At 34.5% G+C, this 19,541-nt stretch overlaps 1 protein-coding gene across 1 annotated transcript in view; it reads right to left on the bottom strand.

Annotated features, from left to right (window-relative positions):
• Window positions 1-763: 763 nt before the first annotated feature.
• The window catches only part of LOC125658078 (melanotransferrin-like), a 30,291-nt gene continuing 11,513 nt past the window's right edge, over window positions 764-19,541 (bottom strand). Inside the window, exons 10-23 of the mRNA XM_056148741.1 lie at window positions 19,306-19,349; window positions 11,399-11,530; window positions 10,149-10,282; window positions 9,936-10,034; window positions 9,071-9,241; window positions 7,369-7,553; window positions 6,670-6,982; window positions 5,891-6,137; window positions 5,170-5,285; window positions 4,950-5,066; window positions 3,832-4,005; window positions 3,373-3,567; window positions 2,664-2,739; window positions 764-2,551 (exon numbers count right to left, since the gene is read on the bottom strand). Of these exons, the coding sequence (XP_056004716.1) occupies window positions 2,299-2,551; window positions 2,664-2,739; window positions 3,373-3,567; window positions 3,832-4,005; window positions 4,950-5,066; window positions 5,170-5,285; window positions 5,891-6,137; window positions 6,670-6,982; window positions 7,369-7,553; window positions 9,071-9,241; window positions 9,936-10,034; window positions 10,149-10,282; window positions 11,399-11,530; window positions 19,306-19,349 (2,256 nt within the window). The 3' untranslated portion in view covers window positions 764-2,298. The remainder of the gene's footprint in view (window positions 2,552-2,663; window positions 2,740-3,372; window positions 3,568-3,831; window positions 4,006-4,949; window positions 5,067-5,169; window positions 5,286-5,890; window positions 6,138-6,669; window positions 6,983-7,368; window positions 7,554-9,070; window positions 9,242-9,935; window positions 10,035-10,148; window positions 10,283-11,398; window positions 11,531-19,305; window positions 19,350-19,541) is intronic.

Below are 19,541 nucleotides of genomic sequence, written 5' to 3'. Positions count from 1 at the left end.
TTGTGACCTTTACTGTTAACACTTAAGTTATTGATTAACGATCGCTTTATCGCTTGTGCCATTAGAAGTTATCTTCTAAAGGGAGACAACACAGTTGTCACCCTGCGCGTGAGGGAGACATCACAAATTGTCTCCCTCCATGTGACCAGCCCTCCAGCAATGAAATTGACTGTATAATTCTGAAGGATAATAACTCTTGTTAATGTTTACAATGCTTAACTATTAAAGGCATTTCTTATGGTCAAGAAAAATTTGAATATCAGTGTTGAGGTACATGGGAGATAGAGCTCACGATTCTTGTTATGTAAACAAGGCTCGTGCCATGTTTTTGTTTACATAGATTAGATTTAAATTTACAAGTCATTTCTGAACATAATTAAAGTCTCTGGTGTTTAGGACATCTCATTTTGTTTTAAACATGCTATTTTCTATTAAGCAATCTATACATAAACAAAAACATGGCACGAGCCTTATTTACATAACAAAGAATTGAGTGCTGTATCTCACTTGTAACTCAACATTTAGGATGCTTTATCTGCCCGAGAAGTACAATACTCTCTAACAGTTAAGCATTGCATTGACCTCAATAAAGGTAAATAACTGTATAATATTTTGTAGCGGTCAGCCGGGTTCGATCGCCGGTGGCCAGATAGCTCAGTTGGTAGAGCACCTGACTAGAGATTCAGGGGGCCCAGGTTCGAATCTCAGTCTGGTCCGTTGCATTTTCTCCCTTCCTGTTACAATTTTAAAGAACAATACTTAAGACTTTTTGTTTCTTTATTTGTGTCTAGATGAACTATCCAGTATATCTGCAATACATATTAATTAATGCCATATGTTAATTTTGTTGAGGAATGTCTCTGTATACATTGGAGGCTGTTGTGCCTGGGTTTACATTTGTTTCAATTCAAGGAAGTAGTATAAACTAAAAATGGTGACTTTCTGATGTATAGAGTCTTCTTGCAAACAGCATGTAAATAAATCTGTTAAATATTAGTAAAGGCCACCATTAAAAATGTCTTTGTCCCCTCTCAATATTAACAACAATCTGTTTACAGAATTACGCTTAAGTGCAACACATGTACAATATTCCAGATATTTTAGTGGGTCAAGGGTAAACAAACAGCATTTTAATTTTAGCCTTATCAAAGTCTGAGGATACACAATACATTATTATACTAATAAAAATGATCTGTATAAAAAATAACAGTATTTACAAAAAGCACTTCCTCATTCACACGACGTCATACTTCTGTGTACTACATACTAGCATTCAAATCAATTATGTAGGCTATACACACAGATGGCACCAGATAAAATACATGTATATGGAATATTTACAGAAATGTTGTAAAAGTATCATCAAATCATTGGTTTATGACTATTTTCCAGCCTACCCCACACTTATTGAAGTCATTAGTGAGCGGCAAATGCACCCCCTCTTTAAAATCAATAATGATACACTTTTACTTCAAGAGAATATCTAATATACAATAACTGGATCTCTTTCAGCACTGTATGTATGATATTGGATATTTTGAAACTGGTTGCATAGAATCATTGTAAAGTCTTTCAAATCGGAGTTTCTTACATCTGCGTAACAGAAACTTATAATACAATATTTTATTACAAGTAGAAAATCATTTTCTATGATAACTGAGACCACCTTAAACCAAGTTCTTAATAATGCATCTTCATTCAGTAAACGTTAGTGGACGACTATGCAGTTCATGTTTTATGCTCTGGCTGTGAACTTTCTGCATAGAGGTCAACATAAAATGAGCGACTGCCCGAGGTCGGGCCCTGCTGTCCAACAGCCAGCGTCTGCCAAAATTTCAGGATATCCAGAGTAGACTGTAGTTTGTCATGGTATTCAGAATCACATTTGTATTACTGATTGCTTTATGTTTACTTGGGTTTCCTATGGTTAGATCTATCTAAGTGCACTATAGATACAGTGTCTAGTTACTATAATGGTAATGTACAGAATAAAAGCACAACCTTTCCTTGAATGAGGTGATTTGGAGGAAGAATTTGCCAACATGCAATGGTCTCTCATTTTTTTTTTTTTTTACATTCTTCACCCCCAGAGTATGATATATATGACAATGGTTCTACGATAATATATACATGTAGGTAAAAAGACTACACTTATTCGATTACACAATTCTCACACTGGTTATACATTACACGCCATTCTCACAGACGGAAGAGATGGATATCAAATAATTTGAAAGACACATACACAACTTTCTACCATGGAAATGAGATATCACTGGTGTCACTGATACAGGACTGTTATAAAACCCGCTGAAATATGACGAAAGCTGCCATGAGAATGATGGAAACAGACACTGGTGAGGCAGAGCTAGGTTTGACTGGGACACAGGTGTACTTGTGAAGGTTCTCCACTTTGTTAATGAAGTCCTGTCCAAGATAATTCCTATAGTCCTGCTTGCTCTTTGGTAGTCGCATCAGCCGGACAGCATCGTCGGTAAATATCAGATCATTGTACCATTTACCAGAGTCGAACAAATGGAAGTCTCCCTCACTGTAAATAAAGGGAGAGTACTCAAAATTAAACCTCTCAAATCCTGCACTTAAATGAACATTACAGAAATACTCTAACCCTCTGTCCACTGTGAAGTGATTGATTTACTTACATATCTGATGAAAAGAACTGCTGGCCATAGTTCAGGAGATTCCAGAATATGACTCGGTCTTGTTCACTTTTGTATTCTGAAAAATAAACATACATGTATATGATCAACATCTGCAAATTTCAGATCAAGAAATCTTTTTCTCAAAGAAGAATTAACATTTTATTCAGATGGATATCAGTTTGTTGCTTTTTCATAAGGAATTAGTTAATACATAGTCAAATTACAGACACACAGTATAAAATGGTTTGGGTCAAATTACACACTTAGTTTTTAAACAACAAATAGTATACATATGAAAAGTTATATGCTTTACTCATTTTATATCATATGCTGAACAATTATACAATGTTAAATGGCAGATTTAAGGCAGTCTATGAAAAAAACCAAATATGCCACAAACCATTTTATACAGTATAATATATCTATAAATATTTATTCGGGAACATACGTCAATTGCAACATACAAATATCATAATCAAATGAAATCATGGAAAAAAATCAATTCATTCTGCACATGAAAATACAAGTTTAATGTGATACAAAATATAATAGTTATTGCAACGTATCGGAAATCTGTATTGATGTATACAATAGAAACCAGCTTGATGAATGCCAATCAAATTGTGTTGCAACTGTAAATGCTTATATCATGCAAATGAGAACAGCAGATTCGGCTTTTAACAAACAGCTGAATCACTAGACAACTTACTGGCTGTGACAATGGCGTTTGCAGGAATCTGGCCCAAGTGACAGTTCTCCCAGTCGTCGATGTTGGTCCTGCGACCATCTTTACACATTAATTCATAGTCGTCAGACCTTCTGTTCCTGGCCCAGTACGACTGTCTCCGACCATCAGTGTTGTCTCTCACTGTCAGATGTCTCACAAAAGCAATGTCTCCACCCTCTGTGAAATTCATCAGTTTACATGTGAACAATCAAATGAGGTTTTCATAAATCAAATATTGATTTTTTTCAGGTAGAAAACCTTATAGAATATTTTTCAGTTTTGATATACATGATAGCAATATTTGAATTGTTTATGTTAACATCAACCAATCAGGATTGTTTAAAGTTAACATCAACCAATCAGGATTGTTTAAAGTGAACATCAACCAATCAGGATTGTTTAAAGTTAACAAAAGTCAGTAGACATACATTCAGCACTCACTTTCTACTAAACACCGGAAGGCCCCACTGGAGCTGAAGTACTGATCCTCACTGGTTCTCTGACACTTCCTGAAACCTCCAGCAGCACAGCCCTCACACAGACTGACCGGTTTCTGGTTTGGATTGTAATCCTTGTCCATCGCGCCTGGGATACATGACCGAATAAACAGCTGGCCTGTGAATATAGAACAGTATTCAATGACATAGACATGTATATACAAAACAAATGTAAATATAGAACAGTATTCATTGACAAAGACATATATATACAAAACAAATGATTTGTGTGGATTTATATAGAATATATCGATATAATGTTCTGTAAATATAGAACAGTATTCAATGACAAAGACATATACAATATATATATAAAACAAATGATTTGTATGTATCAATATATTGTTCTGTAAATTTCAATATGTGTTTGTGGAACACCATTTCTCATTAGGTAGAAGACAAATTCCAAAGTGTGCTCAGGATCGCCGTTCTTCGCACGAGTACAAATATCCTGTCGATCCCAAACACTGAGTACGCAACCTGAGAACGGGTTCAAGGTGCAAGAACTCACACCACCTCTGTAGGTAGTGTGGTCGAAGAACAAAGAACACGATCATGCGCACATGTTCTCGTCGTTTGTGACTCTAAGAATGGAGTATGAGAACAACGGGAACGGCGACCTTGAACGCACTCCCTGATTCTGATGCCTAAACTTGACCTTGATCTAACATGACACTGTAACCCATCAAAACACGTTGCCCTCAATGAATGCATTAAAACTCAGCAATTTTTATAGATTTCGCCGTATGGAAATACCCACAAAATCAAATCCATCATGATTTCAAAGACCGTGAACTAAGACAGTCACACAACTCTCCCTCAACAAAATCAAGATCACACCACAAATGTGAGCTCTTTTTCTCTCAGAACACAAATGTAAGCTCTTTTTCTCTCAGAACACAAATGTAAGCTCTTTTTCTCTCAACACAAATGTAAGCTCTTTTTCTCTCAGAACACAAATGTAAGCTCTTTTTCTCTCAGAACACAAATATATGCTTTTCTTGCAGAACACACCAAAAAAATGAGATTAAATAAAGTCATTTACAAGATCTGACAATTTACCCATATTCTCAAAGAGAGTGCAGTGCTGTGGAATGAACTGTTCCGTCTCTATGAAGATGTTCATTGGAATGATCCAACCATCTCCCCGCCCAATTCCTGGCAGACAGGCTCTCTTTTCTATAAAATAATAATCAAAATTTACAGTCACTGACTTACATCGAGTACATGAATGTCATCTTATCTTTCTCAATAAATGTCTTATAAAGCAGAATTAACTTACTTTTGAGGTTGAACAATGTCATGTAGTGATCCCTTTTCCTGGCTACAGCTACCACATGGACAGTGGCATTCATGTTACCATAATCTTCCACTATGAACGGTTCCAAGCCATATTTCCTGAACACGCAAGTTGAAATTTTTAACAATTAACAAACTTGTAACAAGCATTTTAAAAAATCCTGTAAACTGCACTGATGATGTGCTAATGTAATGAGGTTTTCAAATTGTCAGGAAAAAAAGAAGCTAATATGTCTTTTAACTTTCAAAATCTGATGCTGTAAATCTGGATACTTTTGCATCAATTTATATTTTGGAATTTTTTTTAAAAAATGCTATAGACTACTTCTTTGTCACTTAAAGTTCGAAAACTAAAGTAAATGTACTTTTTTCCCTGAATATTTTCACGAAAAATAATTTTGCAAATTCAAAGGTTTCTTAAATTGTTTGAAATTTATTCACAGCAAAAAAAAAAACAACAAAAAACCAACAACCTGATTTACAATATATCGACCTACTAATCTACAAAATATCGACCTACTAATCTACAAAATATCGACCTACTAATCTACAGTGTATCGACCTACTAATCTTCAGTATATCGACCTACTAATCTACAATATATTGACTTACTAATCTACAGTGTATCGACTTACTAATCTACAGTATATCGACCTACTAATCTACAGTATATCGACCTACTAATCTACAGTATATCGACCTACTTTCCAGCCAGATAAACATCCCCTGGGTCCAGTACCATCATGTCAGCATCTCCCCTGGTGATCAGCTGCATACAGTGATCAGCCCCAGTACCCTTGATACAGTCCAAGCTAGGTCGTAAATCTTTAGCATTAAATGCCATCAGCATCTTCTCACACTTTTCCTTCTCTTGTTTCGAGATCACACAGAGTCTAGCCGTCAGTAAAGGACAGGCATTCAGGTTCTCCATGATCTGGTAGAAGTCATTATCTAAGAGGAATAGAAAAAATAACATTACATGTGTTTAAGATTGACAGAACTTTTTATGGTAAATTATATATAGATTGTATATGTAAATTATATGTAGATTGTATATGTAAATTATATGTAGATTGTATATGTAAATTATATGTAGATTGTATATGTAAATTATATGTAGATTGGTGTCACTTAGAGGTGAAATTTTCTGTTCGTCATTGAACTATCAAACAGTCCACAAGTTCATGTAATTCCCTCTACAGACAAACAAAACAAAATTCAAAGAGTATTCATCCTAGAATAATTGATTCAAGCCAAGCCTTGGATTTATTCAGAAGTATTACGTATGTATTATATCAAAGGAATGTAAGCTATTTCTTTCTCTTTTTTCAAGAAGACCAAAAAAAAATCACCTCTACCCAAGCAACTGACAGAACCACTAACTCACCTCCGATTCACCGCTCCAGCAGTGGAACAAACATTTAACAACAAAGCCCGAGTTAACCTTTACACAACAGACAAAAACATTTAGCCTTAAACTCACCAACCCAGCTGTAGTAGGTATTTTTCTCTCCAACATCCACTAAAGTCTGAGTACTGTCTGTGAACAGCAGATTTTTGCGATCAAAGTATGCCCAGGGCCCGGCAGAACTAAACATGCTAAACTGGTTCACATACGTCCCACCAGGACCAAACCACTGAGCAGCTTGGAGCAGGAAGTTTTTGTAGACGTCGATTTCTGTTTTGGTTTTCAGGGATGAGGTCATGACAGTGTTGGATGGGATGGACCCGTAGTTGCAGGTTTTGTACTCTCTCACTGGCATTCTCATGCCACCTGGACACAGTAGTTCATAATTCTGTAACATCAACAAGCATTTCAATCCAAGAACCACGTATACTGTATACCCTCATTTTTACTAGAGTAATTTCCCCTGTTTTCACTATAGGCTAAATGAGAGAAATTAAAATAGCAGCGAATTTTATCCTGTTAAATTCATATCTGTATAAAGCGGAGGATTTTTATTTAAATGACAACTCAAAACTGCAAAAATAATGATTAAGTACAATTTGATAATCAAGATAAATGTTTCAAATTCCCTAAAAACATGCAATGTAAGATTAAATCTCTCCTATCACCTTTTCTTATGTTACTATTTCAATCATTGTAAAACTGATGAACTTTGTAATATTGCTCTAAATAAAGGTTTATCAGGATAACCAGACACCCGCTCAGAACACATACATCTTCTCTGTAAGTGGAGTTAATCGCCATCAGCGATACTGTGTCGTGTCGTAGGAACGCCACATCCCCTGCATCAGAAGACATGCATTTGAAGGCACCATCATAACCAGCAAAGGGATCATCTGTCGAACATTTCTTCTCCAAGAATCCCGAACACAACTCACAAATACGAGCTGGATTGTTTCCTTTAAACAAAAGAATCAAAAGTTAAATTATCTATACTCACATTGAAGTTTTACTGGAAATTCTTCCATTTCTAAACTTGATACAAATTGTATGAATTTGCAAAAAATAGCAGACACTGAAATTAATTACTGTAAGAACTAAGTTTTGTTCTTCAGACTCTACTGAGCATTTTAAATCACTATTATTTTACATATTCCAGAAAAGCTATTGCTCTATTATATACACAGGTGACTCTCGATGGCTCGAACTTCGATCTCTCAAAGTTCTCAGTCTCTCGAAGTGAAATCATGGTCCTGATTTTTTTCTCTATATAACAAAGCAAATACTATCGATCTCTCGAACATTCGATCTCTCGTAGTGAAGTTGGGTCCCGTAAAACACAATTCATTGTTTTTCACTCTCAATCTCTTGAAGTGGTGGTAGCGTATACTCACCGTTACCCAAGCGTGTAATAATTTCCGCTTGGGCCTAACCTGGATTTTGTTGAATGCCGGAGGGGTAATTAGGTGTTTACATAGTTGAAACATCGCCGGTGCTTCTTTGTGGAGGTGACGCATTTGAGTATATAATTGGCTAATTGATCAGTTTACACCTTGCACTGGGGTTTTGTGTTGTGATGATAATCCGACTATGAATAAAATCTATAATTTGTTTTGACGTGACAACGAGGGGGTAAGTTTTATAAATAATTTAAAGATCTACAGACCATTAAATTTCTGGAGTGTTCTTTGTATAAAGTTACTCTAAAACATCGTTTTACTCATTCGTTAGAATTTTTGCTTTGGGTAAAGCGACATAAAATTGTGCTCTGTTTAGTTTGCGATAGTAAAGCATCATTGGAACTTGGTTTTGTATGCCTATCTAAGCATGATTAAAGAACAAATAAATACATAATTTTTGAAATGCTTTTATTAATGCAAAATAAGGTTTTTTTTATTTTGATATCAAAGTACCTGACGAATGTGAAGGAAAACATGTCAAAACGATATCATATGAACTTGTTGGTATACATTTCCGGTTACTGTAAAATCTGAACCATACTGGCGAACCTTCAATTCCCGAATTTCGATCTCTCGAACTCTCGGTTTCTTGAAGTTTTATCGAGGTCCCTTGAACTTAGAATTTCCGGGAGTCACCTGTATATATATCAGGGCTCGAAATTAACATATGTCCGTCAGTCTGTGACTGGTTAAAAGTCTGGCGGACTGACTGATATTTGTTTTAGAAATTATACCCCATCAGTCCGGCTGGACTGGTGACTGACATTTGTTTTAGAAATTATACCCCATCAGTCCAGCTAGACTGGTGACTGACATTTGTTTTAGAAATTATACCCCATCAGTCCGGCTGGACTGGTGACTGACATTTGTTTTAGAAATTATACCCCATCAGTCCAGCTGGACTGGTGACTGACATTTGTTTTAGAAATTATACCCCATCAGTCCGGCTGGACTGGTGACATAAAAAGTTAGCTTCAAGCCTTGTATATAACAGAACTTGTCTACTTTTTACTTACCAAATGGATTGTAGAATGATGTCAACGCTCCGGGCAAGCACATGGATTTGAAGAAGTCTGTGGCTGTTTTGACAATGGCATTGCACTCTGTAACCTGCATTATGTTAGTTTTCCCATTTTTCTCCACGAATGTACCAATCGGGTACAGCCAACCAGCTGCTGTTCCAACCCCTAAAAAATCACACATCATGCACACCTATCAATCATATACTAGTTAATGATGAATTTCTGTAGGGAACGGCGAGACTTCTCAGAATGACTGACATCGTGCACACCTAGTAATCATATACTAGCTAGAAATAAATTTCTGTAGGGAATGGACTTCTCTGAGTGACTGACACAGGCAGAATGGTCAGTGCCCCACACTGCAGAACCTTATAATATCACCTATAGACCCCTGGTTAACATCTTAAAAATATCAAAAGTTGAAAAATCCATTTTGATGCTAATTTTGAATTATTTTAGGGAAAAATGTAGATGAGTGAAAGAATGAAATCCAGAGAAAGTGTTCAGGTTTCAAGAAGACTAGAATTTCTGAGGCTTTTGAATTTGACTTTTAAAATATTTCATTCCAACTTCAGCATTAAAACAAATGAATCCATTTTAAAGTATGTGATTTTTAACAAAGATTTTAATCAGAAAAGTTTGATGTATATATATATGTGCATATCCTTTTCATTCAGTTTTTATGCATATCTTCATGCATAAGATTCTTTTTATCTAATAAAGATAGAAATGATATTTTAATTTTTAGCACTAATGTTGATTTGCCAATGGAAATATTTGACCAAGCCCTAATAAACTGCACCAAGTCCAGGACTCCCCTTGACTAAATCCTACAGAGAATCAGTATGAACACACTAACCTGGGAAGCAGGCCCTCTTGTCTTTGAGTTGAAACACATTGAACTGAGACCCTCTCTTGGCCACAACTACTGAATAGTACTGCATGCTCTCATCTGGATCTGGGGGGAAAAAAACAAATGCAAAATTGCAAACTCCGTTCACGTAAACATAGGAAAATGTAAGTTGGGGCAATAGCTATAACAATCTCCATGATCACAAATGTTTTATCTTACCTGTGTCGGCAAGGCTGTATTTTTCCGCTAAGATGGGCATCATGTTGTAGTAACGACCCCCAAAGTAGGCCTGTCCCGTATCGAGAGACATAACATCTGCATCATTGTCCTGAATCTTCTTCATACAAGCATACCTGAAATCATTCGAACGCTTAGTCACCAAAATACATAGACTCGGGGAACATTCATACAAGCATACCTGAAATCATTCGAACACTTAGTCACCAAAATACATAGACTCGGGGAACATTCATTAATAACCAAATGAAGTGATGTCACAATTACTTGATACGATATAGCTGCAAATGATAGGATACTGCATTAGCAGGTGAATCTCTGCCAAATGATGACATAACTGTATCATCACTAAGCAGCATACCCAACACTAATGATTCATCGATGATACAAGTCTCTATAAAGCAAAGCAATCAATGATGATGCACACATTTCGGATTTATTGATGTGTAAACTCTTATTCAGCTTTATTTTTGTCCAATCAAAACAATTGTAATAAATAACATTGGAATTATATCATTGTAAGTAACGCTACAAAGATTATATAATAGCTGATATACACACATATACAAAGTTTATGATTTCTTACGAAAAAAAACATATATCAGATAAAGTAATGTAGATTTGATTATATTTGTAAGGTTTTAATTTTTACATAATTTGCCAAGATTAGACACTTACAGAAATTTTACAATACATATGTATATTATTACTACAGTAACTTGATCCGAAGAGTCGGATGACGTCAAGTTAATAGATCAAACAAGACGTGAAGGGTCGAGTTTCATCCAACGATACGCATCTGTCAACAAGTCCTTGTATACCCCCTTATGTATCTTTAAATCCATGCACATCTATAAGATATTCCAAATTATCAAAAACACAAACATCCAGTGAATTTATTTTTTGTGTACACTGTTTTGTTTGTGACATGGTTGATATTTTCCACAAAAAACTTTGCGTTGATGCATTGTGACATCATCAGTTTCAGATACACAAGATATGGATTCAGATCTCCACACTAAGGTGATCCGGAGAATCGGATCACACTGTGAATTTTACAATCAAAACACATTGTCTGATTATTGATGGGTATCTAATACATGAATTTTCTAATGCTTATGTCAATCACAACTATCACATGCTAAAGACCTTGCAGGAAGTTTTCAGATCTACAGTAAAAGAATTCAATACAACTTGCGCAGTACGTCGTTTAGTTTTTCTACTAGACTTACATATCGCTTCCTTCGACACAGTCCACCAGAGGTATAACCTGGTAATTTGGCACCTTGCTCGTCACCAAGGAGGCAGCTACTTTCTTCAAACTCAAACATTTTTCTTTTTCAGCCTCCGATATTACACACCATCTCATAACTATTGAATATAAAAGAAATATGATACACATATCACATCCTCTTTGATCGTAGCATTTTTATGCACAATATCATACATGATACTGTAGAAGTGGTTATTTACATCAGGGGAAATTACACTTATTACATGGTCATGTCATAAGCACGTAGATTTCCCCAACGCGTATAGTTATAAATATTTGATACGATATATATTATATTCAGTTAGTAGGGTTATTCCACCCACCCACCCCCAATGCCTATTACACTATAATTATGCTGTCACGTAATATGCCTGTAAATTTCCCCAACACGTATGGTTATGAATATTTGATAAAATATTATACTTTATATTCAGTTAGCGCATATTTTTTTTCCCTTGCGTAATGTTTGATGTGGAAAAAAATATAATTCTATTCATTTGAATTGATGAATTAGAGTAGAATTATTTTCTCCTGATAGGAGACACTGTAAATGGCGCTTTTTCGTGCCTTTTTTGGCGGGTCCATGGGTTATAGACAAGAATTTGTCATTCGATGTGTTGGCGCTCAACCAGTACACACATAAATTTTTCGTTTTTGATGGGACTGTGCATAGGATTTTGTATTATCACATGAGTTATATTATGCATTCTTAGTAATGTGATTTTCATATGTGTTTATTATGTGACTAATGATGATGTCATAAATGATGGACGATGTTATAAGAACTGTGTTGGTGATAAAGACATGTCATTATGATTTCGTAAATCTTATTGTGTAGTTATATCATGCACATTTATGTGACTTGATTGTGTTCTATAGTGTGGTGAAGGTATCTGTTGATGATGAACGATGTTATAAGAGCTGTGTTTTCCAGATTATGATGGTTATCTTGATATATATATATTCAAGTGTGGTATAAGTTGAGTGAGAATTAAACATGAGCGCTAACCGCGTCATCATCCGACATGAGCGCTAACCGCGTCATCATCCGACATGAGCGCTAACCACGTCATCATCCGACATGAGCGCTAACCACGTCATCATCCACTTTATATAATGTGTTGTTATGTCTACAGGGTCTCAGGGGTGTCAGGAGAAGTGTACTTCACCCCAGTGTAAATAACCACTTTGATTGGGATAATGAGACTATGCTTGGACAAGGAGGCACCTAACCAAGCTAGTCTAAGTGGTGTTTATAAAGATGATTTCAAATTCTAATTAGTCATTAGCATATTATTGGAAAGAAAAAAAACCTTAATCCAATTTTGCATGCAACCACCATGTTCACAATAAATTTCTACTATTCAGTGGAATAAATCAAAGAACAAAAGTTTACTCAATCAAGAAACAAATACGTCAAAAGTCTAAAAAGGGGGGACATATATCAAACCCTTTCTCCCGGTGAAAAAACCCTTCTCCCGGTGAAAAAACCTTTCTCACCCAAATAAAATTAGATCAGTCATGATAACACAGTCTGGTAAAAAGCGACCTTATAAGTACCTTCAGCATGAGTCCTTTAAACAAAGTTACAGTCCAGAAGAAAACTTTTTCTTCCATTCATCATGGTCAGATGGCCTTGATACATTGTCATGTATTGATAATCTACCTACATGCATGGTCTTAGACTACCTCAAATAAACATTTCTAATGTCTCTTGATCATAAATTATGATACAGACCTAATAGCCAAATACTTTGTCAACACTGAAATAAATATTTCCATAGTAAATAAAAGCTCATTCTTTAAGATATCTAGTACTATACTTTCGCTATCAGTTGATCGAACAATTCAGGCCACATCACTGTACCATGTGACTCCCTAACTAATTTAAGCAAGATATTTTAAAATTGGGGCTTAGATTTAAATCAGTATTTTGGCTAATTGTCATTATATTTCAGCAAATTAAAAGTTAAATTTAATTACAATATGCATATATTACAATTAATTTTATGTACTTTGAAAACATGAGATAATTGATCAATCATTATGACACATCTAATCAGCCAAGTTTGCAAAGTATAAGTTTTAATGTCTTTCATTTTGTGAAGTAGACAAAAAAAATTTTGTATACAATTTATTTGTGTGTGTGTGTGTGTGTCTCGGGGGGGGGGGGGGGGGGGGGGGTTTAAAATGAAGTAGCACTTGGAGAAATGTATTCCCAAAGGGACAGAAAATTAATGATACCCATAAAGTGTGATTTCAAGTGTCAATCACATGATTTCAGTCATTTTTTTCTTCGCTTTGAAAGTAATTTGGGTGCAAATCTGTTCATTGTGCTACAATGATATATATATAATATATATAACTGATGTCTTCAACTTTGACTCTGCATCAAACCATCTCATTATCAAAATATATTATACAGTTCCAAACCACCTACAAATTAGTTACTAGTTTTTCTTTAACTCAAGTTCATTACTTTTCAAATTCACAATTACAATAAGTGACATGCTTTGTGTCTTAAAATTTTGTGAATTTAAAATAAAAGAAACAGATTTGGGAGAAACAATAACAAGCAAATTGTGTGGAACTGTTTCTCTCATTCAATTTACAACATTAAATTAGTGCACATTCAAAGCTTAGGGTGACTGAACACAATCCAGAGAGAGTGATACTGTGATAAAGATTCACTCAGGTGTGACATTATTACAGCTAATTTTATTACAATCTATCAATGACCATGGGATTTTGACACAATCAGTGAGCATACTAGTGTAAGTATAGTATAATACTCCTATTATACTATATACACAAGTTTGTTCAGATAGTGTCAAAACCCTGTATTTTCGATAGCTTTTCAAAAAATGGGTAAGAAATTTAAAATAAAATTATAAAAATAATATTTTAGCTGAACAACATACATCATCACAATAAATGCAATTTTTCACATTGAAGGTAAAATAAAAAAAGATTTGAACATTGTTCCGTACACAACAACAACACATTGGAGTGAACAGAAGAGAATGGGGATTAGAACTGTGAAGGACGTAGACCACACCTCAACAACTCACCTGACGCTGATCCGCGTGATAAGAAACAGAAAGTTTGAAACATGCAAACACATATTTGTTTTTATAGTATCTGACATGTATAAAGTTTGCCTAAACAGTAACAATCCAAGAATACAAACAGAAACTCATTTCCGGATTCCAATCCCTCACCTGTAATTCAGGTAAAACGTACATACATATTGGTGTAAATACTTACACTGTGATTGAGCATTGCAGGAGATGAATAAACATAAAAAATACAAGAGATATAAATAGATGAAAGTGCTCATATTCTTCCGTTAATGACTTATAATCTTCTCGTTGTTTTCCTATGCCATTCCAAAATTGTCCACTTCCGGTTACCTGAACGCGCACCTGTTTTGCGACAAAAATAGTGCACCGGGGAAGTGATGGTGTTGTGATCAAATCTCCAATCATTGTATTATTTAATTGAATTTTATCTTTGAATGGATTATTTTCACAATTTTTAAAAGGAAAACCTATGTTCCAGATATCAAAAGAACAATATTTTTTTATTGTTGTGGTTCGCAAAGTAGCGTATGAATATATACGGTATTTGTCATCTATGAGTCACGATATACCAAATTTGCTGGCGCGTAATTTTGCAAAATATCAAAGTAATATGTATCCGTTACTATTTTTTCCGATTATATTCATGGAATATATCATGATTTATCAAGCTTTAATTATCATAATATTCCATTCACAATAGTAATTTTAACAATTTATTATTTTTTACATTTAAAATATTAATGAAATATTATACCTGAGCGAAAAGGTTCTCAATTAAGATGCTGGCTAGCTGTTTAGAGGATATAAAGAGTGCTATATTACACCTTAGTGATGTTTTGATCTTTTTGACATGAAAATTAATGGGGATCATCTATTACCATTGAAGAATTAACCTCTGTCTAAAATATCATCACTTAAAGAAATTAAGGGCTCTCATACATTATTGGGTAGTCCAAACCAAATGTACAAATAAAGCATTGCACCTTTGACTTGAAGATAAATAGGAGTCATCATGCAGTACTACCAACAAGAAATGTTTGTAAAATATATATGCATGCCCCCCGTGTTGTAAATTTGAAAAGGGTTAATATATCACATGCACAATCTGATTAGAATACAGATCTCTCAAATAGCGTACAGCAACAAATCTCTCTACGCTGTGCGCTGTTTTTAATCAGATTGACACATGCATCATTTAATTAATAGTAGTGTCAAACCAATTCAGATATTGATCAAGCAGACAATATCTTCCTATGTCCAGAGTGGATTGACCATGTGACTTAAAAATCAATAGGGGTCATCCACTCCTTATGATGTACCAGTGTTCCAAGTTTGGTGTCAATTAATGAAGCAAATAATTCTTAAAATATAGGAAACAATATATTACTATGTCCTGTTAGACCCAAGTTTGATGTCTGTCAAGCAATTAAGGGTTTTCATGATATTGAGCAGACAGTATCTTCCATTTATGTCCAGTTTGACCTTTGACCATGTGACCTCAAAATCAATAGGGGTCATCTTCTCCTTACAATGTATCAGTGTAGCAACAATTTTCAGGAAAGAGTTCTCGAGATATTGAGTGGACAGTGTCTTCCTATGTCCAGAGTGGATTGACCCTTTACCCTTTGACCTGAAAATCAATAGGGGTCCTCTTCTACTCATAACCAACCAACATATGAAATATCATTACGATCAAGTAAATGGTTCTCAAGATATTGAGCGAACAACATGTGGTTTACCGACCGAGCAACCAACAGGTGCAACGCAATATGCCATTCTTTAAAGGGACTGGTTCACGATTTTCGATAAAATATTTTTCATTTTTTATGTTAAACATTAAAAATATAGCTCATTTAATGTTGACAGCCAAACTTTTGACCTTCTGAATGCCAGAATAAAAGCAATATTTTAGCCTTAAATCTGTGTTATGTAAACAAAGACTCGAGGAGTCTTTTTATGTAAACAAACAAACAAGTGAAATATTGATTTTAAAATATAATGCATCTTAATTTTGCATAGTCACAAATTTCAACTTTTATGCCTCGTTCACACGAAGAATTTAATTCGCATTAAACGTAAGTTAATGCGAATTAAATCTGAACTGCGTTCACACGGAGATTTTAATTATATTAAAATTATATTATTAAATGTCAAATGAGCTGAACTTGATGCCTCTCTCCTTGAGTAGTTGTGTGATTTGTCGGCTGAAACCTTTATTAAGAAAATACAGTGCATTTCCTAATGAATGAAAATTACCTCATATACACACATTATTAAAAACAAGAAGCCCTTGTGAAACACTGATGCCAAACTTCAAGGTTAAGTTCATGAGGTAAAAATATTTGGTACAAAAAGAAAGGTCTTGTCGCAAGGAATAGACATGATAAATATGAAAGCCCGATCTCCATCCATTCACACGGAGATTTTAATGCGCATTAGTTTACTTCGAATTAAAATTGACGTCGCGATTTAATGCGAATTAAATTTACTTCGCATTAGCTCCGTGTGAACGCAAAGCGAAGCTAATTCGAATTAAATGTAGACGCATGCGTAATGGCCAATTTGGGTCACATGCATCATACCCATGGTCAGCTATATATATTAATGTTAGTTTTGTACGAAAAACTAAGCAAAATGATAATAATCACTAAAAACATGTACAAACAGCATGTCATTAGATAATGTCAGACGTAAATCTGTGCTCTGCATAGGCATACTGAGTAATACATGTGGAAGGAATTGTTTTTCAATACGACAACAATGTTTTAAAATAGTGATAATATGATTTTCTTTTTTACATTTTTTAAAACATATGCCGCTCATTGTTAATTTTTATACCATATGACGTCATAGTAGACTTATAATACGTATTAGTAATTAAAAATTACGTCATAACAGTAGTCAGCGGAATGGTGAAAAAGACGTTCCGAAGTTTTAAAATTGGGCCCATGAAGAAACAATATATTGTCTAGATTGAATGCTGGTTGTCGGAGGAAATAACAAGTAATTTCTTGGGAACATATAAATAAACACGACAAAAAACTCCTTATGTGTAGATCAGAATTATGTATGTAGGCCTAAATTGTAAACATGTAGTATACTACATGTAGGCCTATATAGCATTTTGAACAAAGAATTCTGTATAGATCTACACAATATTCATTAAAATATCTATAAAAATAATTTTCAATAACATAGTTTATTCTTTAATTTATTTCGCGCACCCTTATGCATACGAATTTAATGCGCATTAGTTTACTTCGCATTAAATATTACCGCCGTGTGAACGCTATCTAATTCGAATTAATTTAATACGCATTATTTTACTTCGCATCAAATTTGATGCGAAGTAAAATTTAATGCGCATCCGTGTGAACGAGGCATTAGATGACACATTTTACCCCAAAAATGCTTGAAATGTGAAAGTTATAATAAATTTAGATAGATATCCATTTCTTTTGAAAATGCTGTAAACAATAGCATACCGCAATCGTTGTTTACAAAACAAATAATAAACTCTCTAAAATGAGCTTCTGTGATAATATATACCCTTGATTTTCATGTGAAATATTTCAAACACAATAGACAGTAGATTTTGATCATTAAAAGTGAAAAACAAAATTTTGGGGAAAATCATAAATCAGTCCCTTTAAAGGGGGGGGGGGGGGGGGGGGGCATAATAATTGAAGTGCATTTGACTGTTTTAAAGAACATCAGCCATTATCATGATGAAGCTAACTATCTGAATGATGCTTCATCATTGTCAAAAAGGATTTTCAGGGTTTTGAAGAAAAGAAAAAAACACAATCAAATATGGAATTTTATTCTACATTTTGTCCATAGATATTGAAATTATCGAGCAAAATATGTAATAGATGTCAAGCAAATATTCAAAATAGAACTAGATTGCAAACAGCTTTCTCGAGAAAAATTAGGGCGACCACAAAACTGCAGCCTGAATTCAATAACTATATATCAACCTTAATATGAGTGTTAGATATAGCAATTAACAAACATATCAAATTCCATCTGATGTAGAAAGAATGAGGACCTTTTCAGAAGTAAATTTCTTAATAGTTCATGTATATTAAAACCAGAATAATACATGGACTTGATAAAAAGGGTTTTAAAAAGTTCTACGTATATGTCTTGTTCGAGTACGTTTTATTGTTTAATCTTACATGACCTCATTATCTACCATCAAACTTCGGTAATGTAGAAAAAAATTGTGAGACTTCGTTTTCACAAGAATCATGATGTCAATTTATATGCAAGAGAAAGTTTACAGATAATTGATATCACAATGATATAAGCAACCGATAACACACTGTCGCATTAGCCACACCGATTGTCTACCTTTACACTTCTTCAAATGAGGTAGAGTAGGTACTATCGGACTCAGTAACCATGGCTACCAGACTCTGTAACCGTGGCTACCAGACTCTGTAACCATGGCTATCAGACTCAGTAACTGTGGCTACCGGACTCAGTAACCGTGGCTAGCGACGATGTGGACAACATTGCGGGGACTAAATATTTATAACTGTGACATCACAAAACATTCCGTTAAAATCCTAACAAATAACTGAGCTAACAGTGGCTCCATCACCACATTTTCTGTTCTATCAATAATCTATCATGCAAGCACATCTTCTGATTTAAGATTTATTATGTGAATTGAATGTGAAAGTTACAGCAACTTATTTCAGCACACTGAAATAGTCATTTGAAATGCATTATCCTTTTCACAGTGATCTCCCTTTGATGAGATATATTTGTCTACTGTCCCTTCAACACCGACTCCAGTTCCTCCGAATCTTTCAGTTCCTGAATAAGACAATACACATTAAATGTGACTTAGAGCAAAGGAACCAAATATCAAAAGACTGAATCAATGAAAACATTCATGAAAAGACATTCTATACTTACTAGATTAAAAATAAAGACTTGAATTTTTGGTCAATAATTATATAATAATGTATAATAAGAGATTTTCTTAAGTATCCTAACATTATTAGA

The sequence above is a fragment of the Ostrea edulis genome, chromosome 9 (genome assembly GCF_947568905.1).
Source record: "Ostrea edulis chromosome 9, xbOstEdul1.1, whole genome shotgun sequence".
NCBI classification, from domain to species: domain Eukaryota; kingdom Metazoa; phylum Mollusca; class Bivalvia; order Ostreida; family Ostreidae; genus Ostrea; species Ostrea edulis.
The sequence above is the reverse complement of the archived record's forward strand: the minus strand, read 5'-3'. Positions and strand labels throughout refer to the sequence as shown.